General features: G+C 40.4%; 1 protein-coding gene across 1 annotated transcript in view; it reads left to right on the top strand.

The window, feature by feature from the left end:
* The window catches only part of LOC132401348 (dynein axonemal heavy chain 8-like), an 895,336-nt gene that overhangs the window by 114,260 nt on the left and 754,287 nt on the right, over positions 1–26,789 (top strand). Inside the window, exons 10-11 of the mRNA XM_059983478.1 lie at positions 11,047–11,154; positions 11,805–11,906. Coding sequence (XP_059839461.1) covers positions 11,047–11,154; positions 11,805–11,906 — 210 coding nt within the window. The remainder of the gene's footprint in view (positions 1–11,046; positions 11,155–11,804; positions 11,907–26,789) is intronic.

Genomic DNA, 26,789 nt, shown 5'->3' on the forward strand with positions numbered 1-26,789 from the left:
CCCTCGAGTCTGCACCGCCATTCTGAGATCATGGCTGATCATTCACTATCAATACCCAGTCCCTGCCTTGTCCCCATATCCCTCGATTCCCCTATCCATCAGATATCTATCCAGCTCCTTCTTAAAAGCATCCAGAGAATTGGCCTCCACCGTCTTCCGAGGCAGTGCATTCCACACCTCCACAACTCTCTGGGAGAAGAAGCTCTTCCTCAACTCTGTTTTAAATAACTGACCTCTTATTCTCAATCCATGCCCTCTGGTACTGGACTCTCCCAACATCTGGAACATATTTCCTGCCTCAATCCTATCAAATCCTTTAATTATCTTAAACGTTTCAATCAGATCCCCTCTCAATCTCCTCAATTCCAGCGTGTACAAGCCCAATCTCTCCAATCTCTCTGCATAAGACAGCCCTGCCATCCCAGGAATCAACCTAGTGAATCTACGCTGCACTTCCTCAATTGCCAGAATGTCCTTCCTTAAACCTGGAGACCAAAACTGTACACAATATTCCAGGTGTGGTCTCACCAGGGCCCTGTACAAATGCAAAAGAACATCCTTGCTCTTGTATTCAATTCCCCTTGTAACAAAGGCCAACATTCCATTTGCCCTCTTCACTGCCTGTTGCACTTGCTCATTCACCTTCATTGACTGGTGAACTAGGACTCCTAGGTCTCTTTGCATTTCTCCCTTACCTAACTCTACACCGTTCAGACAATACTCTGCCCTCTTGTTCCAGCTTCCAAAGTGGATAACTTCACATTTATTCACATTGAATGACATCTGCCAAGTATCTGCCCACTCACTCAGCCTATCCAAGTCTCCCCGTATTCTCCTAATGTCCTCTTCGCATGTCACACTGCCACCCAGTTTAGTATCGTCAGCAAACTTGCTGATATAGTTTTCAATGCCTTCATCTAAATCATTGACATAAATCGTAAAGAGCTGTGGTCCTAATACAGAGCCCTGTGGTACCCCACTAGTTACCTCCAGCCAGTCTGAGAAACACCCATTCACTGCTACCCTTTGCTTTCTATCTGCCAACCAGTTTTCTATCCATGTTGAAACCCTGCCCCCAATGCCATGAGCTCTGATTTTACTCACCAATCTCCTATGTGGCACCTTATCGAATGCCTTCTGAAAATCTAGGTACACAGCATCTACTGGCTTACCCTCGTCTAACATCCTTGTTACACCCTCAAAAAACTCCAACAGATTAGTCAAGCATGATTTGCCCTTGGTAAATCCATGCTGGCTCGGCCTAATCCTATTTCTGCCATCTAGATGTGCCACTATTTCGTCCTTAATAATGGACTCAAGCATCTTCCCCACGACTGACGTTAGGCTAACAGGGCGATAGTTCTCCGTTTTCTCCTTCCCTCCCTTCTTGAAAAGTGGGACAACATTAGCCACTCTCCAATCTTCAGGAACTGATCCTGAATCTAAGGAACATTGGAAAATGATTACCAATGCATCCGCAATTTCCTGAGCCACCTCTTTTAGAACCCTCGGATGCAGACCATCTGGACCCGGGGATTTATTAGCCTTCAGTCCTACCAGTCTACTCATCACAGTTTCTTTCCTAATGTCAATCTGTCTCAATTCCTCTGATATCTTATGACCCTGGCCCATCCATACATCTGGGAGATTGCTTGTGTCCTCCCTGGTGAAGACAGATCTAAAGTATGCATTAAATTCTGTTGCCATTTCCCTGTTTCCCATAACAATTTCTCCCAATTCATTCTTCAAGGGGCCAACGTTGTTCTTAACCAAGATAGGTAGGTATATTTTGGAAAATATATAAAAAACTAGGTAAAATCATTATTTTCACAGCATTGCTATGACCTATTAAAGAAAGAGTAAGTGGATTCTGTCTAGAAAATAGTTGTTTCATTGGATCTATTAAAGGATCTATATTAGCCTTATAAAGATATTTTTATTTTTTAGTAATTATAATACCTGAATATCTAAGTCTATTAACAATTCTAAAAGGGATATCATTATATATACTAACAGGAGCATTTAATGGAAACAATTCACTTTTATTCAAGTTAAATTTATATCCTGAAAATTTACCAAAATCTTTTAAGTGTTTCAAAAAGATTAGGAATTCATTCCTCAAGATTTGAAATAAAAACCAAAAGGTTATCTGCATAAAGAGAAATCTTATGTATGGTTCCATTTATAGAAATACCATGAATGTTTTTAGCTTCATGTAATGTTATAGCTAAAGGCTTCAATACAAGATTAAGTAATAAAGGGCTTAATGGAAATCCCTGACTAGTACCACGAGAAAGTGGAAAAAAAGAAGACCTGTAATTATTAGTTAAGACCGTGGCAATAGGGTTCTTATAAATCATTTGAATCCATCTATTAAAATTATTACCAAAACCAAGTTTTTCTAATACTATAAACAAATATGGCCACTCAACTATATAAAATGCATTTTCTGCATCGAGAGAGATAACACATTGAGGTTGTTTAGATAATGATGAATATATAATGTTCACAAATCTCCAAACATTAGAGAATGAGTAACAGCCTTTAATAAAGCCCGTTTTATCCATAGAGATGATTTTAGTTAATAATTTTCCAAACGATTAGCCATTATTTTAGAAAGAATGTTTGCATCCACATTTAATAGTGAAATAGGTCTATATGATGAACATTCAACAGGATCTTTATCTTTTTTAAGAATTAAGGAAATAGATGCTTCATAAAAAGAAGGTAAATTACCCTCTTCAAAGGATTCATGAAATATTTCCAAAAGATATGGAGAAAGTAATCTTACAAAATTCTGTAAAATCCCACTGAATAGCCATCAAGTCCAGGAGCTTTACCTGATTGCATTGATAAAACAGCTTTCTGAATTTCATGCTCAGTAATTGGAGCATCAAGCATCTGTTGATCTTCAACAGAAATTTGTGGAAATTTAATCTTATATTTAAAAAAAAGCCTTCATTTTGAAGGAATCTTCAGGAAATTGAAATCTATAAAGATTAGAGAAAAATCTTGAAAAGTATAATTAATATCTTCATGGCTACTTACTATATCTCCATTATTTTTACAAATCTTTAAAATTTGTCTTTTAGCTCTAACTGCTCTTAGTTGGGAAGCTAAGAGCTTATTATTTTTATCCACAAAAATATAAAATTGACTTTTCAATTTAAGCAAATATCCTTCAATAGGATATGTTAGTAATTGTAATTACTATAATTATAATTGTAATTACTGTAATTGTAATTCTACTCTTTTAAATGAAACAACTTCTAGAGAGATTGCATTGATGTTATCTAATTCTTTAATTTGTTTAGAGATTTTATCTAATTCCATTCTTGTTTGTTTCTTCAATTTAGCTATATATTATATAATTTGACCCCGTAAATAAGCTTTTAATATATCCCAAATTACTAACTTTGAGACATTTCCTATATTATTAAAGAGAAAAAAACTCATTTATCTGAGTTTCAATAAATTCAACAAATTCTGAACTTTGTAATAAATGTTCTGGAAAATGCCAAAATGATCTGGTGGAAACAACATCTTTCAATTAAAATATTAAGTTTAAAGGAGCATGATCAGAGATAGCAATCGCATCATACTCACATTTCTGAACTTTAAATAAAAGTCGAGGGTTGACTATAAAATAGTCGATTCTCGAATATTTATTATGAACATGTGAGAAAAAAAAGGAGTATTCTGTATCACTAGGGTGCATATGCCTCCAGATCTCAATTAAACCATAATCAATTAAAAAGGAATTAATAAGTGATGCAGAACGATTAGGGAGTTGATATTTGGATGATGACTTATTTATTAAAGGATTTAAATGTATTAATATCACCACCCATTAATAACATATATCCATTTAAATCAGGTAATAGAGCAAAAACGGCCTTAAAAATGAGGGATCATCAACATTTGGTCCATAAATATTAACCAAAACCATTTTCTTATTACAAATTACTCCTTTAACAATCAAAAATCTACCATTAATATCAGCTATAATATCTTCCTGATTAAAAGGAGTATTGGAATCAATAAAAATAGAGACACCTCTAGTTTTACTCTGGGAGTTAGCATGAAACTGAGGACCCTCCCAAAATTTAAAAAATCGATTTTTATGGCATAACCTGATATGCATCTCTTGAGCAAAGATTATATCAGACTGGAATCGGTTTATAACTTTAAATGTTTTCTTACACTTAATAAGACGATTCGAACCACGAACATTCCAAGTTAAAACATTTAACTGTTTGGATATCATCATGAGACTTTGTATCTAAAAAGAGTAGTTAGATGCATGTCAAGATAAGGTGGTTGAAAATGGCGGAGATGAACAACAATAAAAATAATTAGTGTGTGCTGTGGGATTCCATAATGGGGATAAAAAAAGAAAAAAACCCACCAAACTACAAAGCCCAGAAACAAGTCAATATCAATCGACACAAGCCCCAGGAAAAGCATAGATGCAAATACAGGCTCCACCTACCTAAGTAATAAAAAAAAATTAAAAAGTAGTCTCTGTCTCCCTCTACTGAACATAAATCTCATTACAGTCACCATATATCAATATAATTAGCTTGGAAGGATAGTGTTTTTCTTGTAAAACAAAATGACCTTCAATTTGAGAGTAACCTTCATAATATTAGATAAGGGAAGAAAAACACATCCAAAACAATTCTTGAAATATTTGCACAAAAGAAAAACAATTGCCATCTTTAAATTATCCAATCTGTCTTTAAAATGTAAAAAAAATCCAAGTAATTACTTAAAAAAACTTTACAAAAGCATACGAAACAAAAAAACAGTTCATTTAAATGCAACAGAAAAACAAATTCTAGATGGTTCAGAATTACCTAGTCTTTCAACAGTTCTCCCGCTATATCTTCCGAGGTTAAAACCATCCAAACCAGTCTTTTTCAGAGATTCTATAACTATCAAATCTTCCAATGTCATCACTTTACACCACGAGACAAATTATTGTAGATCATTCAAACTTCAGGCTTCAGACTCGTCATCGGACTCGTCAGAGTTAATAAAACGCAGTGCTTCGGCTGGATCATCAAAAATACGTACTCCAGAATTCTTAACAAAAAGCCTTAATTTTGCTGGATATTGTAATGATGGGAAAAGCTTTTGATACGTTACTTTCATAGAAGAAGCAAATGCAGCACGTTCCTTAACAATTTCGCATGGAAAATCTTCAAAAAAACGCACTTCTGAATTTTGAAATTGAAATAATCTTTGTTTTCTTGAAAGCTTAATAATGTGATCCTTGTCTCTAAAATGGAGAAAACGCACAACATTATGCATGTTTTTACCTTCATCCAAAGATTTTAAAGCACTGGTTCTGTGCAACGATTCAATCTCCGGGAATTGCGAACAAACAAATAAAGACTGAAACATTTTCGCAAAATAATCCAGAGTGTCGGCAGATTCTGATTTCTCTTTAATCCAACAATTCGAATATTATTACGACGCGATCGAGCTTCCAAATCCACGATTCGTTGTTGAGCCATATCCAAACGAGAAGAAAGGTCAGCCGCATTTCGAATAACTTCTTTAAGATCGAGGTTCAAAGAGTCAAATTTTTCTTCAGATTTCTCTTTTAGTTGAGTTACTTCAGTGCCGATACTGCTGATTCGAGACTTTAATCTCTTAACCCAAGAGGGTTCTTCCGAGAACTCGTTAGCTTTTTTGGACTTTCCGTTAGTTAGGTCCAGATTTCGCCTGGTGGTTTTCAAAGTAGCCATAATTATAACTATTGCTGTACAGATTTGACTGAATAAAGTTGAAATTTCAAAGTTTAAACCTGAAAAGGAAGAGATTAAAGGCGGAGAAGAAGCAACTAAATCTTACATATCTGAAGCGGGAGGCGGAGTCGCACTTATCCTTGTAGACAGAACAAGTGCTACACCTGCCCTTACACTTCCTCCCTCACCACTATTCAGGGCCCCAGACAGTCCTTCCAGGTGAGGCGACACTTCACCTGTGAGTTGGCTGGTGTGATATAGTGCGTCCGGTGCTCCAGGTGCGGCCTTCTATGTATTGGTGAGACCTGACACAGACTGGAAAACCGCTTTGCTGAACACTTACGCTCTGTCCGCCAAACAAAGCAGGATCTCCCAGTGGCCACACATTTTAATTCTACGTCCCATTCCCATTCTGATATGTCAATTCATGGCCTCCTCTACTGTCAAGATGAAGCTATACTCAGATTGGAGGAATAACACTTGATATTCTGTCTGGGTAGCCTCCAACCTGATGGCATGAACATTGATTTCTCTAACTTCCATTAATGCCCCTCCTCTCCTCCTTACCCCATCCCTTATTTATTTATTTAGTTATTTATTTTTCCCTCTCCCTTTTTTATTTTCTCTCTTTTTTCTCTCTGTCCCTCTCACAATCACTCTTTGCCTGCTCTCCATCTTCTTCTGGTGCTCCCCTCCCCCTTTCTTTTTCCCTAGGCCTCCCATCCCATGATTCTCTGTCTTCTCCAGCTGTGTATCACTTTTGCTAATCAACTTTACAGCTCTTAACTTCATCCCTTCCCCTCCTGTCTTCTCCTATCGTTTCAGATCTCCTCCTCCCCCTCCCACTTTCAAATCTCTTACTATCTTCCTTTAGTTAATATTGACGAAGGATCTCAGTCCAAAATGTCAACTGTACTTCTTCCTATAGATGCTGCCTGGCCTGCTGCATTCCACCAGCATTTTGTGTGTGTTGCTAAACTCTGTTGTGAAGCTTTTAGAACAACATCAGTGTGGAGATGGGAGAAGCGCCTCTACATTTAAGACAAGTTAAGATTTTTACTGATGGCTCAGTGGACCCAGAGAGCAGTAAGGCAGGATTTGTGATGTACGTGTCTCAACCTGGAGTTGAGATTGGTCACTGGGTTTCAGATGGTGTTTCTGTCTTTGCAACAGAATTATTAGCAATCCTCTGGGCCTTATGGTGGATAGAAGACTCTCGACCATGCAGGGTTATCATCTGTTCAGATTCTGCTGCTGCCTTAGAGACTATAAAAGGGAATAAATCAAAAGCTTGTCCTAACATAGTTACTCTTAGATACTCATAGATTCTCTTAGTTTTGTTTAGAGTAGGGAAGATGGGTTGTGAAGTCAGATTTACATGGATACCTGGGTATGCTGGGGTGGAGGGAAATTAAATTGTGGATGGCATTGCAAAGTCTTCCTTACAGAGTGGGCAATTAGAAATTAGAGTACCCCTAGGCCAGGGGTCGGCAACCCGTGGCTCCAGAGCCACATGGGGCTCTTTCATCTCTTGCTGCGGCTCCCTGTGGCTTTGGAAAATAAATGATGAGTATTTAATTAAAATGTATTTTATGTTAGTTTGTTAGTTTTTCAAATGTAATTCTAAATTTGAAGATTATGGTGATCTTTACAATCTAAATAAAATGTGTTTTTAGTCGCTATTAATATACTTCACCACTGCCAATGCCTGACACCCACCAGTGTGCGATTTCTTTAATTTTTTGATCCAAGGTAGGCTAACTATGGAGAATTCTAAAAAAAGAAAAGTGACTGAACAAAACAGAACATTTAATGATACGTGGGCAGATTCATTTGCTTGCACTGCTGACGAGACTGGTTTGCTGGTATGCTTAATATGCAATGAGAAACTAGCAAACAACAAAAAATCAAAAGTCGCAAGACACTTCCAGAATAAACACGCAGCCTTTGCTCAAAAATATCCAGATGGAGCTGAGAGAAAAAAAGCCGTTTCGGAACTGATGCGGAAGGTTGATCTGAGCAAAAATCATTTCAAGAAGTGGATAAAGTCTGGAAAATCAACTACATATGCTAGTTTTGTTGCCGCTCAGGAAATAGTCAGGCACGGGAAGCAGTTTACAGATGGTGAATATGTAAAAGAATCTTTCATTTTCAGAACATCTATTCACGGACTTTAAAAACAAGAGTGAAATTGTGCAGAAAATCAGGGATATGCCCCTCTCTGCAAAGACTGTCAAAGACAGAACCATAAAAATGGCAGAAGAAATCAGAAGACAGCAAATTAAAGACATCAATTCAGCTGTGGCCTACTCGATTGCCTGTAACAAGTCTAAAGGCAAAGGTGATATTGAACAAATAGCGCTGTTCTGCCGGTATGTAAACTCTGCTGGGCCACAGGAAGAAATGATTGAGTTGATACCTCTAAAAGGCCAAACACGGGGGGAGGGCATCTGTGAGGCTGTCTTGAATTGTTTAAGAGCCAAAGGAATAAAGACCACCCACCTGGTGTCAGTAGCTACTGATGGGGCACCAAGTATGACAGGAGCGCACAAGGGATTTGTGGCTTTACTGCAGAAGTCGCTGGACAGAAAGCTGCTGACTTTTCACTGCATCTTGCACCAAGAGGCACTGTGCGCTCAATCATTTCCTCCAGAATGCACAGAAGTAATGGATGTTGTCATTCAGATTGTCAATAAAATAATGGCAAAAAGTTTAAATCACTGTCAATTCCGTTTGTTACTGGACGAGCTGGAAAGTGCATATTCTGATCTCCTTCTGCACAACAAAGTCCGGTGGCTGTCAAGAGGGGAGGTGCTGAAATGCTTTGTTGTGTGTCTGGAAGAAGTGAAAACTTTCCTGGGCAACAAAGGGCTCACCTTTCCTGAGCTGGAACAGCCAGAGTGGCGGGAAAAGCTACACTTCATGGTAGATATGACAGCGCACCTGAACACGCTGAACACAGCTCTTCAGGGGAAAGGACGCACAGCCCTGCACATGTTGGAGGATGTTTTGGCATTCGAGCGCAAGTTGACAGTGCTTGCCAGAGATTTACAGAAAGGCACATTGTCTCACTTCCCCAATTTGAGAGAGTTCAAACAAGCTCACGACATGATAAATTCAGAGTATTTACATTCTGCAATCATCGCAATGCAAACATTATTTGGGAAATGCTTCTGTGAATTCAGAGAGGAAAAAGACACATTATCCTTCCCGGTCACTCCCCTAAGCATTGATCCATCCCTACTGAATACGACTGCATTGGCAGGTGTGACTCAACCTGATCTTGAGATGGAACTGGCCGACATAGCCGACAAAGACATATGGGTGTCCAAGTTTAGACACTTGACAGCACACCTTGAAGATGTTGCCCGTCAGAAGGCCGTTCTTGCTCAGAATCACAAATGGAGTGATATTGAAAACCTCCCCGAACCGGACAAACTTGTGTTCAAAACATGGAATGCTATCCCCGACATTTATGTAAACATTAAAAAGTATGCGCTTGGAGTCCTGTCGATCTTTGGATCCACATATGTATGTGAGCAGTTGTTCTCCAACATGAACTTTATTAAAAACAAACATTGCGCACGCCTCACAGATGACAGCTTGCGATCCTGTGTAAAGATGAAGGTGACGTCATACAGCCCTGATGTGCAGACACTGTGCGCTGAGGTCCAGGAGCAGAAATCCCATTAACCAAGTATGATAAATATTTTAATTGCCTATTATTTTACGTGTATTCATATTTTTTCATTGTTCAGTGAAATAGTCCTTTTATTTTTCAGGTTGACAGCTGGCTGACATTATTTTTGGTTTGCTGCTGGCGGACAATTTAATTTCGGCGTTTTTCATAAATACAAGAAGGACTCAAATAGACATTGAGTATTTTACTTAAAAGTAACCTTCAACCCAACGTCTTTTTTCGGAGTTCAAAATGTTTTTGTTGCATGCAGAAATATAATTTCGTTTTCTCTGCAGGAGTTCATCAATTTCATAAATGCAACACATTATAGTTTGTTTATACATAGCATAAAGGCAAAAAAAAAACGTTGTATGCAGTGTTATTTCATTTTAAATGTCAAACAGGTTTTGTGGCTCCCAGTGTTTTCTTTTCTGTGGGAAATGGGTCCAAGTGGTAAAGGTTGCCGACCCCTGCCCGAGGCAGAGTAGAATTGAGAAGTAGATTATAAAAAGGTATGGGGAAGAAGTGGCAGGAGGATTGGAAAAATGAATTAAAGGGAAAGCATTTCTTTTCTCGTCACCCACTAGTTAAAAAGGTCTCAGTCTGTTACTCTTTAAATCCTAGAGATATGGTGAAATTAACAAGACTTAGGTTGGGGCATTGCAGGTAAAACTATTATTTAAAGATAATAGGAAAACATCCTACTGGATTATGTGACCGTGGTAGTCCAGAGACTGTTCAGCATGTTTTGCTGAGTTGTAATCGATATAAAATTGGAGGAAGCATATTGTTCAAGAGGCTCTCTGACTTAAATGTATTTTGTTTTTCTATTAAATCTTTGTTTGGCTACCAAGAGAACCACCATCTGATTGAAGAGTTTATTATTCAGTTTCTACGTGCGACTAGTTTATATTCGAGAATTTGAATAAGAAGTTAGGTGTATAGGGTTGAGTGGGATCCAGGATCAGCCATGATGGAATGACGGAACAGACTTAATGGGCTGCCTGGTCTACATTTGTAATTCTGTTCCTATGTCTTATGATCTATAAGCAACTCTAAATATGAAGAGTTTCATGTTGTGTTATAAGCTTTAAAATTGAAGAAAAAAATCTTCAGATGCTGAAGATCTGCAAACAGAAAATGCTGGAAATACCCAGCAGATCAAACGGTATCTGTGGGAAAGTAAAACGCCTTCAGGAGTTCTAATCAAATGTGATCAACCTGAAACATTAACTGAAGACTAAACAAATTGCACATGCTGGAAATCTGAAATAAAGCATAATACTGAGCAGTTCGGGTTGCACCCTTAGAAGAAACAAAGAACTAACATTTCCATTTGAAGACCCTTTGTCAGAATTGGGAAGAAAATAAAACGAGATCATTAACTGTTCCTATTTCCACCCAAACTGCCTGATCTAGTGAGTATTTCCAGAATTTACATTCAAAATGTTATGAGCACTTTAGGAGTTACCCTTCCAGCTGTCACATGATTTTATTCCTACACAGAGGGACCTCCACTCAATGAACAAAGTAATACAACTTTTAATTCTATGCAGTATTTTGAACATTTTATCTCCTAGCAACACTGTTCTGAAATTATTCATTTTCTAGGTGACCATGACGAAAGGTGTTCCAAATTTGATAAATGCAATTCAAATGATCTACAATGTATCAAGGTATTACAACACTTCACAGCAGCTGACCTCCCTTTTTATTAAGGTAGTTATCTTATTTTGTTTCTGAGTTTAATAAAATATAGGACAGTACAGAACTGGTCAGGCTATTTGGTCATGAAGTTGTGTTGATCTTGATGTTAATTTTGACTAATTGTCCCCCTTGTGTGTATCATCCATATCCCTCCATTCCCTTCATATTTGTGGCTATCTAGCAGCATTTTAAACTCCACCAAACTGCCTATTTCCACTATTACCAGACACCTTCCATGTAAGAAATAATTGTCCCTCATGTAGTCTTTAAACTCCCCCCTCCCCACCTTAAAAGCATGTCATCTGGTGTTTGACATTTCAGCCCTGGGGGAAAGGTTATGACTGCCTACCCTGTCCATTCCCTTCACAATTTAAAAAATATCTATTAATTCTCCCTTCAACCTCAGATCCTCTGAGGAGAATAGCATGAGCTTGTCCAACCTTTCATGCCCTTTAAGTTCAAGCAGTCTGTAAGCCTCTTGCACCCTCTCCAGTCTTCACATCCTTCCTGTAATGGGATGACTAGAACTGATTAAAGTTTTAAATAACAGCAGCATGACTTCCTTAGTTTTGTATATCTGCAGCATAACTCTTTGCCTAATACCTGAATCATTCTGCTTTTTGTCAATTCTAATATGGTACTTTTTTTAAAATCAATGTTAGGTCACAAACCAAATGGTTACAGCCTGTAAGGAGTATATAACCGAGGGTGGTACAGTTCACATATGGGACCAGGATTCACACATCATTATTAAAAGAATGAAGGTGAATCTTTCTATATTCTTAGCTTTACTTTGGGATTTTATGGCTTGGAAATTCGATTGCACAATAACGGTTTCTCAGTTTTGCATGGTGCATCTTTTGAATTGGTTGGACGCTTCTGGTTGCAATATACACTTAGTTAAGTTAACGCCATGTCAAATCAGTGTTTCTTTTTGCCTGTCCTATCCTTGAGGTGCTCAGCATTATTCCTGTGAGAGGATGAGTTGTGGCAGTCTCCTTATACCATATAACTTATTGTAAAGGGACTGCCAATGAATCAACCACATGACAATGAAAATTAATTAACTGTAGCGAGTAGGTGGAGCAGTGGTTACAGATGAGACCATGACAATTTCACACTAACAGACTTGGCAACAAATAGAAGGAGGCAGGCTCCAGCAGAGCAATCATCTGAGAAGGACTGCTTTTGAGGTGAAGTACTCCTGGTAGGGTACAGTGTGGACTTCTGTGCACATTGGACTAAGTATGGATAGTGAATAACAATAAGTGCATTATAAAGTATTTCCTTTTTTTGTAATTTACTGGTTTATTAAAGAGACAACAATTTCGGTCATTGGAGTTATATGCTCCTTCTCTCAAATGTGGGAGATCAGGGAGGAGTCTAGTGTCCCTGTCAACCACATTTGCATCCAGCTGCAGCTTTTCTCAGACCATATTGATTGGTTGAGCAACAGTTAGAGTCTAAAGAGCATGTAGGAGGAAGAAAATGTTTAAGATAGGAGTTTTAGGAAGGTTCATTCTGATAGCCAGGAGCAGGCAAGTGATACAGGATTCTCTTGTCTACTCTCAAGCAGTTATAATCTTTTGGAGACTGTTGAGCAAGGGGTGGTGGATAGGCTCTCAGGAAAACAGGACAGCAGACAGATCGCACTGTTACTGGCTTTGAGAATTTAGTCAGGGACACAGACAGACATTTCTTTGGCTGCAAGTGAGACTCCAGGATCATGTGTTGTCACACTGGTCCAAAAATCAAGGATGTCTTGGAGTGGGCACAGGACATTCTGAAGAGGAGGTTGAGCAGCTGCAATTCCTGGTCTAGATTGGTACATTAACATGGGCAGAAAGAGAGGTGAGGTCCTGGAATGAGAATTTAGGGAACTTGGTAGTAAGTTATAAAGCAGGACCTGCAAGATGGTAATTTTAGGTTAACTCTTTGTTCCAGGAGCTAACAATGCACAGATTATTAAGATAGTACAGTTAGCTGTGTGTTTAAGGAGCTAGTGAAACAGAAAGGGCTTTTGATACATAGCTCATTGGACTCTCTTACAGAACAGTTGGGTTGAGCAGTTTGGTTGCACCTAAACCAAAGGTCTTGCAAGGAGATTTGCTTCTGCTACTTGGGATGATTTAAACCAGTCGACCAGGAGGGTGGGAACCAGAGCAGCAGGCCAGCAGGTAGAAGGATGGATGGGAAGATAGGAGCTAGGAGAAGTAAGCCTGATAGGAAAAGCATTCAGGAACAAGGTAAATGAACACAGTGGGAATGATTAGCTGAAGTGTACTTACTTCAATCCAGGGATTTATGGGAAGGCAGATAAACTTAGTGCATGGAATAATGATTTTTTGGCCTTTACAGAGACTTAGTTGGGAGAGGGACAGGACTTTGCATTCAACATTCACAGTTTTGATGTTTTAGACATGATAGAGTAGTAAAAGAAGTAGAGGATCAGGCAGAATGTCATAACTGCACTCAAAGAAGATATATTGGAGAGCTCATTCACTAAGGCGATATGGCTAGGCTTGATAAGGGAAGTGCAATCATTCTGATGCTTTTTACAGTAGTCCTCCATGTAGTCATTGGGAAATAAAGCGACTGCTATGTACACAGATTATGGAGCAATGTTCATTTTGTGCATTGCAGTTCCTGAGGAGACATTGGGTTGTTTAGAGGGAGGGCAAGTTTAAAAGAAGTGAGTAGGGGCAGCTCACCCATCTTTGTGTCACATTTCCCGAGGAGGCATTGTATTGTGTAGAGGGACAAAGAGTTTTAAAGAAGTGAGTGAAGATGCCAGGCAGGATAGTGGAATGCTCCTCTTGCAGGATGTAGAAATGCAGGGAGATCTGTAGTGTCCCTGACGACTACACCTGCAAATAGTGCATCCAGCTGCTGCTTCTATCAAACTATGTTAAGGAGTTGTAGCCGGAACTGGATGAACTTCAGATGGCTGAGGAGTTGATAAGCAGGACATGCAGGGAGGTAGTTACACCTAAAGTGCAGGACACAGGTAACTGGGTGTTCATCTGGAGGTAACAAGGGGAAAGGCAGCCAGTGCCGAGTACCCCTGTGGCTGTTCCACTGCTTTAGATACTGTTGCAGGGGATGACCTAGCAGAGGAAAGCCACAGTGGTCAGATCTCTAGCAGAGTCTGGCTCTGTGGCTCAGAAGGGAAGGGGGAAGAAGAGGAAAGCTGTAGTGTTAGGTGATTCATTGGTTAGGGGAACAGAAAGGAAGTTTTGTGTACAAGAACGAGATTCCTGGAAGTTACGTTGCCTCCCGGGTGCCAGAGTCAGGGACATCTCAAATTGAGTCTACAGCATTCTCAAATGGGAGGATGAGCAGCCAGATGTTGTGGACTGCATCAGTACCAATGACATGGGTAGGACAGATGATGAGGTCTTCCAAAGTGAGTTCAGGGAGGTAGGTGTTAAGTTAAAGCACAAGATCTCTTCCAGGGAAGGTTTGACTTGTAAAGAGGGGGCAGTTTGCACATGAACTGGAGGGGCATTAATATCCTCATGGGTAGATTTTCTCGTGCTGCACAGGAATGCGGGGTGGGGGGGGGGGGGTAGGGTGACGTTAAACTAGAGCTGCTGGGAACCACAGTGCCAGAACAGATAGTGGAGTAGTTGTGGAGAAAGATGTCGTTAAGCTGACAGAAAAAGTCAAGAATCAAAAGGTTGAGCATGGTGCAGCTAATGTTCTGAGCTGCGTATATTTCAATGCAAGGAGTGTTGTAGGTGATGCACCATCGATAACTCTCTGAGACGTGAGGTGAGATATAGGCTTTTGTTGGCTGGAAGAAAGAACAAGCAGCAATTGACCACCACACTACATCCTGGAGACTGAGGCCAGGGCAGTGTCTCCAATCGCCTTTATACCGGGGTCTGTGGGAGGAGCCACAGGAGCAGTCAGCAAGGGTGGGGGGGGGGGGTCGTGTCCAGACAGGTATATATGTAGTTCACCACAGTAGGAAAGGCGAATGAGCTTAGGGCATGGTTCAGCTTACAGAATTATGAAATTGTAACCATATTGAAATGGTTGCAGGAGGGGCGTGACTTTGTTTTAGACATGATAGCGTGGGAGGAATTAAAGGGGAAGGGGTGACATTACTAGTAGGAAAATATGGCAATGCTCAGACAGGACAGAATGGAGAGCTCATCTAGTGATGCTTTTTAGACCATAAGATCATAAGATATAGGCTATTTGACCCATTGGGTCTGCTCTGCCATTTCATCATGGCTGATCCAATTTTCCACTCAGCCCCAATCTCTCCTCTCAGCCTTCTCCACATATCCTTTCGTGCCTTGACCAATCAAGACACTATCAACCTCTGCCTTAAATATACTTAAAGACATGGCCTTCACAGCTGCCTGTGGCAAAGAATTCCACTGATTCACCACAGTCTGGCAAAGAAATTCCTCCTCATCTTCATTTTAAAACGACGCTCCTCTATTCTGAGGTGGTGTCCTCTGATCTTAGACTCTTCCATCATAGGATATTTCATCTCCCCATCAACTATCATTCAATAGGTTTCAATAGACAATAGATGCAGAAGTAAACCATTCGGCCCTTTGAGCCTGCACCACCATTCTGAGATCATGGCTGATCATCTACTATCAATACCTGGTTCCTGCCTTGTCCCCATATCCCTTGATTCCCCTATCCATAAAATACCTGTCTAGCTCCTTCTTGAAAGCATCCAGAGAATTGGCCTCCACTGCCTTCCGAGGCAGTGCATTCCAGACCCCCACAACTCTCTGGGAGAAGAAGTTTTTCCTTAACTCTGTCCTAAATGACCTACCCCTTATTCTCAAACCATGCCCTCTGGTATTGGACTCTCCCAGCATCTGGAACATATTTCCTGCCTCTATCTTGTCCAATCCCTTAATAATCTTATATGTTGCAATCAGATCCCCTCTCAATCTCCTTAATTCCAGTGTGTACAAGCCCAGTCTCTCTAACCTCTCTGCATAAGACAGTCTGGACATCCCAGGAATTAACCTCGTGAATCAATGAGGTTACCCCTCATTCTTCTGTATTTAGTGAATACAGGCCCAGAGCCATCAAACACTCTTCATATGACAAGCCATTGCATCATGGAATCATTTTCATGAACCTCCTTTGAATCCTCTCCAGTTTCAGCACATCCTTTCTAAGATAAGGGGCCCAAAACTGTTCACAATACTGCAAGTGAGGCTTCACTAATGCTTTATAAAGTCTCAATATTACATCCTTGCTTTTATATTCTAGTCCTCTTGAAATGAATGCTAATATTGCATTTGCCTTCCTCACCACAGACTCAACCTGCAAATCAACCTTTTTGGGAATTCTGCACAAGGACTTTGGGTAGATCAGAGGAAAAAGATAGATACTTTATTAATCCCAAAGGAAATTATAGTGTCATAAGGGCACAGATATACAAATATTAGAAGAAAAATAAAAAAGAATAAAAATGTTACCTTAAAAATAAAATGTACAAGATTTACAAGTCAAAGATTACAAGATCACTTCCCCGGCTGTAGGTTGATTCATTATAGAGCCCAATGGCTGAGGGTAAGGATGATCTCATATAGTGCTCTTCGGAGCAGCACAGTTGTCTTAGTCTATTACTAAAAGTGCTCTTCTGTTCAGCCAAGGTGGCATTCAGGGGGTGAGAAACATTGTCCAGAATTGTCCAGTTAGACTCCTATTACAGAGCTAGTCTTTCTAAGCAGTTTATTGAGCCTGTTGACATCACCCATGTAGATGCCATTGCCCCAGCATACCACTGCATAGAAGTTTGTACTGGTGACAACAGACTGGTGGAACATGTGAAGGAGAAGCCTGCATACTCCAAAGGACTTCAGTCTCTTCAGGAAGTAGAGGTGACTCGGGCCCTTCTTGTATGCAGCCTTTGTGTTGTTGCTCCACTCATGTCTGTGGTCCAGGTGAACCCCCTGGTACTTGTAGGACCTCACCATATCCACATCCTCACCATGAATAGTAACAGGAGCAGTGCAGGAAGGTGTGACCACATTAATAGGATTATATTTTACACACCCAACAGTCTACAGAATTCAGAGGAAAAAATTTGTAGAGAGATCAGGGACTATTGCAAGAAATATAAGTGTGTGATAGTAGGTGATTTTCACTTTCCATGTATTTTGTGGGACTCGTATACTGTAAAAGCACTGGATGGGAAAGAGCTTATCAAGTATGTTCAGAAAAGTTTCCTTAACATAGTACATAGAAGTCCCAACTGGAGAGAGTTGTGATAGTAGACCTCTTATTTGGAAATAAGATAGGGCAGGTGACAGAAGCTTGTGTAGGAGAACACTTTACATCTTATGATCTTAATAACATTAGTTTCAAGACATTTATCAAAACGGTTAGGTCTGGTCCTTGGGTTGAGATTTTAAATAGGAGAAAGACCAATTTAGATGGTATCAGAAAGGATTTGACAGGTGTGGATTGGGACAGGTTGTTTATTGGAGAAGGTGTACTTGGTAAGTGGGAGGCTCTCAAAAGTGAAATTTTGAGGTTACAGAGTTAATATGCTCCTGTCAGAATAAAAGACAATGATAAAAGGTTAAGGGAACCATGGTTTTGAGGCAAACACAAGGAAATCTGCAGATGCTGGAAATTCAAGCAACACACACAAAATGCTGGTGGAACACAGCAGGCCAGGCAGCATCTATAAGGAGAAACACTGTTGACATTTTGGGCCGAGACCCTGAAAGGAACTAACTGAAAGGAAAGATAGTAAGAGATTTGAAAGTAGGAGGGAGAGGGGAAAATGTGGAATGATAGGAGAAGACCGGAGGGGGTGGGGTGAAGCTGAGAGCCAGAAAGGTGATTGGCAAAAGGGATATGGAGCTGGAGAAAGGAAAGGATCATTGGACGGGAGGCCTAGGAAGAAAGGAAGGGGAAGGGGAGCACCAGAGGGAGATGGAGAACAGGCAGAGTCATGGGCAGAGAGAGAGAGAGAGAGAGAGAGAGAGAGAGAGAAAGGAGGGGGGAAAGAAACTAAATATATCAGGGATGGGGTAATGAGACCCTAGTTAAGTGAAAGAAAGAGGTGCAGAGCTGGTATAGGCAGGTTAAGAACATATAAAGTACTTGAGGTTAAGAAATGCAAAAGAACACTTAAGAAAGAGATCAGCAAGGGCCAAAAGAAGGCATGGAGATACTCCAGCAGACAAGGTGAAGGAGAACCCCAAGGGCTTCTATATTAAGAGCAAAAGGATAGCAAGGGACAAAATTGATCCTCCAGAAGATCAGAGTGGTAATTTATACATAGAGGTGAAAGAGATGAAGAAGATCTTAATTGGATTTTTTGCCTTTATATTTACTTGAGAGACAAACAGAACATCTATAGAAATGAGGCAAAGCAGCAGCAAGATCATGGATCCTATACAGATTAGAGACAAGTAGGTGTTTACTGCCTTATGGCAAACTAGGCTGGATAAATCCCCAGGGCCTGATTAAGTTTTCCCTTGGACCCTGTGGGAGGCTCGTGTTCAAATTGCAGGGCCCTATCAGAAATATTTAAAACATCCTTAGCCACGGATGAGGTGCTGAAGGATTGGAGGATAGCTAATGTTCCGTTGTTTAAAAAAGACTCTTAAGAATAAGCCAGGTAATTATAGGCTAGTGAGCCTGATATTAGCAGTGGGAAAGTTAATGGAATGTATTCTAAGAGATCAGAACATGTAAGTATTTGGATAGACAGGTATTGATTAGGGATAACCTAACCTTCCACATAGGAGGTTTGTCAAGAAAGTTCACTCGCTCTGCATTCCAGATGAGGTAGTAAATTGGATTAGACATTGGCTTTGTGGTAGAAGACAGAGAGTTACCTCTCTAGCTGGAGGACTGTGGTTAGTGGAGTGCCACAAGGATTGGTGATGGGTGAGACATTGGTGAGGCCCAATTTGCAGTATTGTGTGCAGTTTTGATCACATACCTACAGGAAATCTGTAAATAAGATTGAAAAGCGCAGAGAAAATTTACAAGGAGGTTGTAGATACTTGAGGACCTGAGTTACAGGGAAGGACTTTGTTCCTTGGAATGTAGAAGGTTGAGGAGAGATTTGATAGAGGTACATATAATTATGAGAGGTATAGATGGGTTAAATGCAAGCAGGCTTTTTCCACTGAGATTGGGTGAGACTACAACTAGAAGTTATGGATTAAGGGTGAAAAGTGAAATATTTGAGGGGAACATGAGGGAGAACTTCACTTAAGGGGTGGTGAGATTGTAAAATGAGGTGGCAATACAATTGGTGAAAGTGGGCTCGATTTGAATATTTAAGGGAAATTTTGATAGGGATATCAATGGGAAGGATATGGCAGGCTGTGGTTTGAGTGTAGGTCGATGGGACTAGGCAGATTATTGGTTTGGCATGGACTAGATGGGCTGAAGGCCTGTTTCTATGTTGTAGTGTTCTACGACTCTATGATTCTAAAAGCAAACAGGGTTGTTGTAGTGGAGATACATGAGATGTCAGATGCTGGAATCTGGAAAAACAATCTGTTAGAGGAACTCAGCAGGTCATGCAGCATCTATGGGGGGTGGGGAAACTGTTTACAATTCAGGTTGAAACCCTGCATCAGTACTAAGAGTGGAGAGGTGGAATAGTGAATGGCTAGCATAAAGAGGTCATAAAGGTTTCCAAGGTGATTGGTGGATTGAGGAGGGGTGTAAAGTGACAGGCAGTAGTGCCAAGTGAGCAGAGGAAGTGAGCCAAGAGGAAGTGAGCAGGAGCGCAGTTGGAAGACTGGCAGCTGAATGATAATCCACACAAAGAGAGAGAGAGAGTAAATGGTTAAAGAAAAGAAAGCAGATGGAGCAAGTTGGGGGAAAGGGGAGTGTGGGGATAGGAGCCTGCTACTGGATGGAGATATACAGGAACACAAAGGGCTACTAATGCTGGACTCTGATAAGTAAATGAATTGAGAATGGGAACCATTAGGGAAGAGATGAATGATAGTTGGAACCAGATGGTGGGTAGGGAAACATGTCTGTTAAATGCATGGCTGAGGCCAGGAGGGGGAGATGGATGGATATGGTTGAAGGGGAGCTGGAAGAGGTTGGGAAATGAGAGAAAAGTGAGAGAACTGAAGGATCAGAAGAGGGAAGAGGTATTGGAGAGTGGGGAGAGAAAAGGAAAAAGGGGATAATTACCTTATGTTGGGAAATTCAAAATTCATACCATTAGGTTGTAGACTACTGATGAAACATGAGGTATTGCTCCTCCAGTTTGCACTAGATATCATCCTGGCAGTAGAGAAGGCCAAGATGGCAGCTCAGCGCGAGATTGCAAAAGGGAGTTGAAATGATCTGCGACTGGGAGTCCATGACTACAAGTCTGATTTGTAGAAAGTGAGGAGTCAAAATTTGTTTAAGATAAGAACAACTTTATCCATCTTCCAATGTCACCACATCCTTGTTTGAAGGCTTGTGTGCCTTAGTGACCTGGAGAGCTATGTTAGCTGGTATCAGGACTTTATACTTTGGCTCTTCATAGGGTCACCCATGTCAAACAGATCAAAGGGTAGAGGCTGTACTAAGAGTGTTCCACTGGTCCTCTATGTTCGGGTGTTCAGCTCAGGGCAAACAACCCCGACTGGTAAAACAAAATAGTTATAGAAATAGCAATGAACATCAGAGTTGCCAAGGACAGACGGATGGAGGACCTTCATTGCATTCCTAAATGCCAGCAGATGTTATGGTCAGTCAATAAGTAAGTATGTAAGTAATTCATCCGGGGGATGAGAAAGTTGGTGGAGGGAAATAGTTTGGAACTTTTGTAGAAAGAAATTGGAAAGCTTTTAGACCATCCTAATTGGTCACAGAGGTGTACAAAGACTGGATATCCATAGTGAAGGTGAGGTGGTGGGGACTGGGGAATTGAATGTTGTCCAAATGATGGAGGGTATGCAAGATGTCTTTGCTGTAGGTGGGTTTTTGTACTGGAACTAATATTTTCCTAATATTGACTGGGACTTCCTTCAGAGGTTTAGATAGAGTAGAATTTGTTAGATGCAACTGACAAGGTTTCTTGGAACAGTATGTAGGTAGTCCAACAGTGATTATAACTCCTTTTGTTTTAAGATAGTTTTGAATAAGGCTCAGAGAGGAGTGAAGATGGACAGTACTCAAATGGGGGGGAAGGCAAATGGAAAATATCATTAGACAATAGGTAAAGTGAGTAGATTGGAAGCAGCAATTATTGGACAAGTCCATATCTTGCATGTAGGAATTGTTTACTGGCCAGCTGATCAGAATTCAGAATGAGCAAGTTCTAGTAAAGAGGAAAGACAAAGATGGCAAGGTTTGGTAACCATGGACGACAGAAGATGTTGAAAATACTGTCAAGAAGAGAAAGTAATCATATGTAATATTTAGGAAGATGAAATCAGCAGGGCCCTTGATGAATCTAAAGAAAGCAGGAAAGAACTCAAGTGGGGTTCAGTATTATGTGTGCCAAAAGGGTCCATGAAATTTACTTGGCAAGAAAATCCAAAGACGCTGAAAACAAGACTATGGCTTGGGAGAGCACTTAAGGATAAAGAAGGGAATCTTAGTTTGGAACCTGAGGATGTGGCATGATATTAAATAAGTACTTTGCATTGAAATTCATCAAGAAGAAAGGCATGGAGGATGATGAGCTCAAGGAAGGGTATATTGATATACTCAGGCATGTTGAGATCAAGAAGGAGGATAATTTGGGTTTCTTGAAGAACATTAAGGAGAATGAGTCTTTAGGGCCTAAGATCTATCCCAGGTTAATGAGAGAAGCAAGAGAGAAGATTGCAGGGCCTTGACAAATATCTTTGTGCCCTCTCACCATCGTTTTGGGGAATTTTAACCAGGCTAGTCTAAAAAAAATCACTAAGCAATTGCCATCAATAGGTCACTTACAATGCTAGAGCAAACAACACACTGGACCACTGTTACACCGCCATCAAGAACATCTACTGTACTATTCCATGCCTTCACTTTGGGAAATCTGATCACCTGGCTGTACTTCTACTCCCTGAGTATAGGCAGAGACTGAAGACTGCAGCACCAGTAGCGAGGACAAAGAAGGTATGGACAAGAGAAACACAGGAGCGCTTACAGGATTGCTTTGAATCAGTGGACTGGGCTGCATACAGGAATTCATCTTTGAATCTGGATGAGTGCTGCAGTTGTTACCGACTTCATTAAAACCTGCGTGGATGAGTGTGTGCCTACAAAGACTTGCTGTACATTCCAAACCAAAATCTGCGGATGAACCAGAAGTTACATTATCTGTTGATGACTAGATCAGTGCCATTTAAGTCTGACAACCCAGGTCTGTACCAGAAAACCAGGTATGATTTGTTGAGGGCTAATTTGAGGGCAAAGAGACAACTTCAAATGAGGTTGAAGGTGACATTGGAGGTACAACAACTCTGGCAGCGTTTGGAAGATGAAATACTTTCTACAAAGTGAAACCCAATAGCATGAATGGCAGCGATACTTCACTAACGGATGAACTCAACGCCTTCTATGTACGCTTTGAAAGGGCGAGTATAGCTACATTGGTGATGATCTTTGCTGCACCTGATGACCCTGTGATCTCTGTCTCAGAGGCCTCTGTTAGGCTGTCTTTAAAGAGAGTGAACCATTGCAAGGCGGAATGTTCTGATGAAGTACCTAGTAAGGCTCTGAAAACCAGTGCCAACCAACTGGCGGGAGTATTCAAGGACATTTTCAACCTCTTACTGCTATGGGTGGAAGTTCCCACTTGCTTCAAAAAGGCAACAATTATACCAGTGCCGAAGAAGAATAATGTGAACTGCCTTAATGACTATTGCCGGGTAGGACTCAGATCTACCGTGATGAAGTGCTTTGAGAGATTGGTCATGATAGACTGAACTCCTGCCTCAGCAAGGACCTGGACCCATTGCAATTTGCCTATAGCCAAAATAGGTCAATGGCTCTTCACACGGCCTTAGACCACATGAACAACACAAGCACCTATGTCAGGATGCTGTTCATTGACTATAGCTTGACATTTAATACTATCATTCCTACAGTCCTGTCTGAGAAGTTACAGTACCTGGGCTTCTGTACCTCCCTTTGCAAATGGATCTTCGACTTCCAAACTGGAAGTCCACAATCTGTGCAGATTGGTGATAACATCTCCTTCTCACCGATAATAAACATTAGTGCACCTCAAGGGTGTGTGTTTAGTCCACTGCTCTACTCTCCCTTTACCCACAACTGTGTGGCTAGGCATTGCTCAAATACCATCTATAAATTTGTTGATGATACAACCATTGTTGGTAGAATCTCAGATGGAGACAAGAGGGCAGACAGGAGCGAGACAGGAGGAGTGGTGTTGCAGCAACAACCTTGCACTCAACGGCAGTAAGACAAAAGAGTTGACTGTGGCCTTCCAGAAGGGTAAGACAAAGCAACACATATCATTCCTCATAGAGGAATCTGAAGTGGAGAGAGTGAGCAGTTTCATGTTCCTGCGTGTCAAGATCTCTGAGGATCTAACCTTGTCCCAATGTATCGATGCAATTATAAAGAAGGCAAGACAGCAACAATACTTCATTAGGAGTTTGAAGAGATTTGTTATATCAACAAATACACTCAAAAACTTCTATAGATGTACCATGGAGAGCTGGCAGGCTGTATGATGTGGTGGGGGGGGGGGGTGCTACTGCACAGGACCAAAAGAAACTGCAGAGTGTTGTAAATTTAGTCGTCTCCATCTTGGGTACTAGCCTACAAAGTATCCAGGACACCTTCAAGGAACGGGGTCTCAGAAAGGCAATGTCCATTATTAAGGACTTCTAGCACCCAGGGCATATTCTTTTCTCCCTGTTACCATCAGGTAGGAGGTACAGAAGCCTGAAGGCACACACTCACCGATTTAGGGACAGCTTTTTCCCCTCTGCCATCCACTTCCTAAATGGGCATTGAACCTGTGAACACTACCTCATTTTAAAAATATATATTATTTCTGTTTTTTGCATGATTTTTAATTTTAATCTATTCAATATAGGTATACTGTAAATTGATTTATTAATTTATTATTATTTTGTTTTTTTCTTCTATATTATGTATTGCATTGAACTGCTAAGTTAACAAATTTCACGACACATGCCGGTGATAATAAACCTGATTCTGATTCCGAGATGATTTCTCAGATGAATGTACAGTAGAAAATGCTGTTCATTTAGTGAAGAAGATCAATGGGAAAAATCCAAAAAATTATAGACCAGTGAGACTTGTATTTGTTGTAGAGAAGATGTTGGAGAGGATTCTTAATGAGAGAATCTTTTCACATTTAGAAAAGTGTGGAATTATTAGGGATAGTCAGAATGGTTTGCTGAAGGGTTATTGTTTTATTAGCTTAATTGAAATTTTGAAGAGGTGATGAAGATGATTGATGAAGGTAGGGAAGTCATATAATCACAGAAATGTACAGCACCCATCAAGTCAGTACCTAGTCATTTAAACTGCCTGCTCCCATCGACGTGCACTGGGACCATAGCCCTCTATACCCTTACCATCCATGTACCTATCCAAATTTCTCTTAAACATTGAAATTGAACTTGCATGCACCACATGTACTAGTAGCTTGTTCCACACTCATTCCCTCTGAATGAAGAAGTTTCCCCTTGTGTTCCTTAAACCTTTCACTTTCATCCTTAATCCATGACCCCTTGTTGTAGTCCCACCCAACCTCAGTGGAAAAAGCCTGTTTGCATTTACCCTATCCATATTCCTCATAATTTTGTCTACCTCTATCAAATCTTCTCTCAATCTTCTATATTCCAAAGAATGAAGTCTAAACCTATTCATTTTTTTCCATACACCTGAAGTCTCCCAGACCTGGCAACATCTTTGTTTATTTTCTCTGTACTATTTCAATCTTATCTACATCTTTCCTGTAAGTAGGTGACCAAAAATGCACACAATACTGCAAATAAGGCCTCACCAATGTCTTTTGCAACTTCGATATAGCATTTTATCAATGTGCCAAAAGCCTTCTTTACAACCACACCAACCTGTGACACCACTTTCAATGCATTATGGATCTATATTTCCAGATCCCTTTCTTCTAACTCCCTTCTTAGTGCCCTACTATTCAGTGTGTAAGACCTTCTCAGGTTGGTTACCAAAGTGCAACATCAAGCACTTATCTGTATTAACTTCCATCTGTCCTTTTTTAACCCATTTTTCCAACTCGTGCAGATCCCGCTCCAAGCCACGACAATCTGCCTCGCTATCCACTACACCCTAAATCTTGGTGTAATCTGCAAATTTGCTAATCCAGTTAAACACATTATCATCCAGATCATTAATAAAGATAACAAACAACAAAGAACCTATCACTGATCCCTGCAGCACTCCACTAGTCACAGGCCTCCAGTCAGAGAGGAAACCATCTACTACACCTCTGGCTTCTCCCACAAAGCCAACGTCTAATTTAATTTACTACCTCATCTTGAATGCCGAGTGACTGAACCTTCTTAACCAGCCTCCCATATGGAACCTTGAAGTCCATGCAGACAACATCCACTGCTTTGTCAGAAAATGACAGATGAAGTTTAATCTGGGCTAATGTAGAGTTGTACTTTAAAATATAAGGTGAATATACACAGCAACTTGCAGGCCCTTAAGAGTACTACTGTACAGAAAGACTGTAGGAATTAAGTTCATAGCTCTAGGAAAGTGGCAGCACAAATTGAAGGGTGGAAAAGAAAAGTCAAATATCATGTTTACATTCATCAGTTAAAGCATTGAGTGTAAGTGTGAAGAAGTTAGTTGAATTGACTTTATTTCTTACATCCTTCACATACATGAGGAGTAAAAATCTTTGTGATACATCTCTGTCTGAATGTGCAATTATAGTAATTTGTAATAAATGTTATATACAGTAAGATATACAACAGAACAGCCAATATAGCTTAGAAATACAATTGTGTCAGTGTGAATTAATCAGCCTAATGGCCTGGTGGAAGAAGTTGTCCCTGAGCCTGCTGGTCCTGGCTTTTATGCTGCAGTATCGTTTCCTTGTTGTTAGCAGCTAGAACAGTTTGTGGTTGGTGTGGCTTGGGTCCCCAATGATCCTTCGGGCCCTTTTTATACACCTGTTGCTGTAAATGTCCTGAATAATAGGAAGTTCACATCCACAGATGTGTTGGGCTGTCTGCACCACTCTCTGCAGAGCCCTGCGATTGAGATAAGTACAGTTCCCATACCAGGCAGTGATACAGCCAGTCAGGATGCTCTCAATTGTGCCCCTGTAGAAAGTCCTTAGGATTTGGGGACTCATGCTGAAAGTCTTCAACCATCTGAGCTGAAAGAGGCGTTGTTGTGCATTTTTCACCACACAACCAGTATGTACAGAACAAGTGAGATCCTTGGTGATGTCTATACCGAGGAACTTGAAGCTGTTCACCCTCTCGATCCCAGATCCATTGATGTCAATAGAGATGAGCATATCTCTGTTCCTCCTGTAGTCCACAACCGGTTCTTTTGTTTTTGTGATATTGACACCATCACTATGTCATGGTGATGACTTCTTCTCTGTAGGCTGCCTCGTTATTATTTCAGGTAAGAGTTTTATTTTGAGATTTAAGTTAGAAATTTAAGTGATGTTGGAGCTCTGT

The sequence above is a fragment of the Hypanus sabinus genome, chromosome 10 (assembly GCF_030144855.1).
Source record: "Hypanus sabinus isolate sHypSab1 chromosome 10, sHypSab1.hap1, whole genome shotgun sequence".
Lineage (NCBI taxonomy): Eukaryota > Metazoa > Chordata > Chondrichthyes > Myliobatiformes > Dasyatidae > Hypanus > Hypanus sabinus.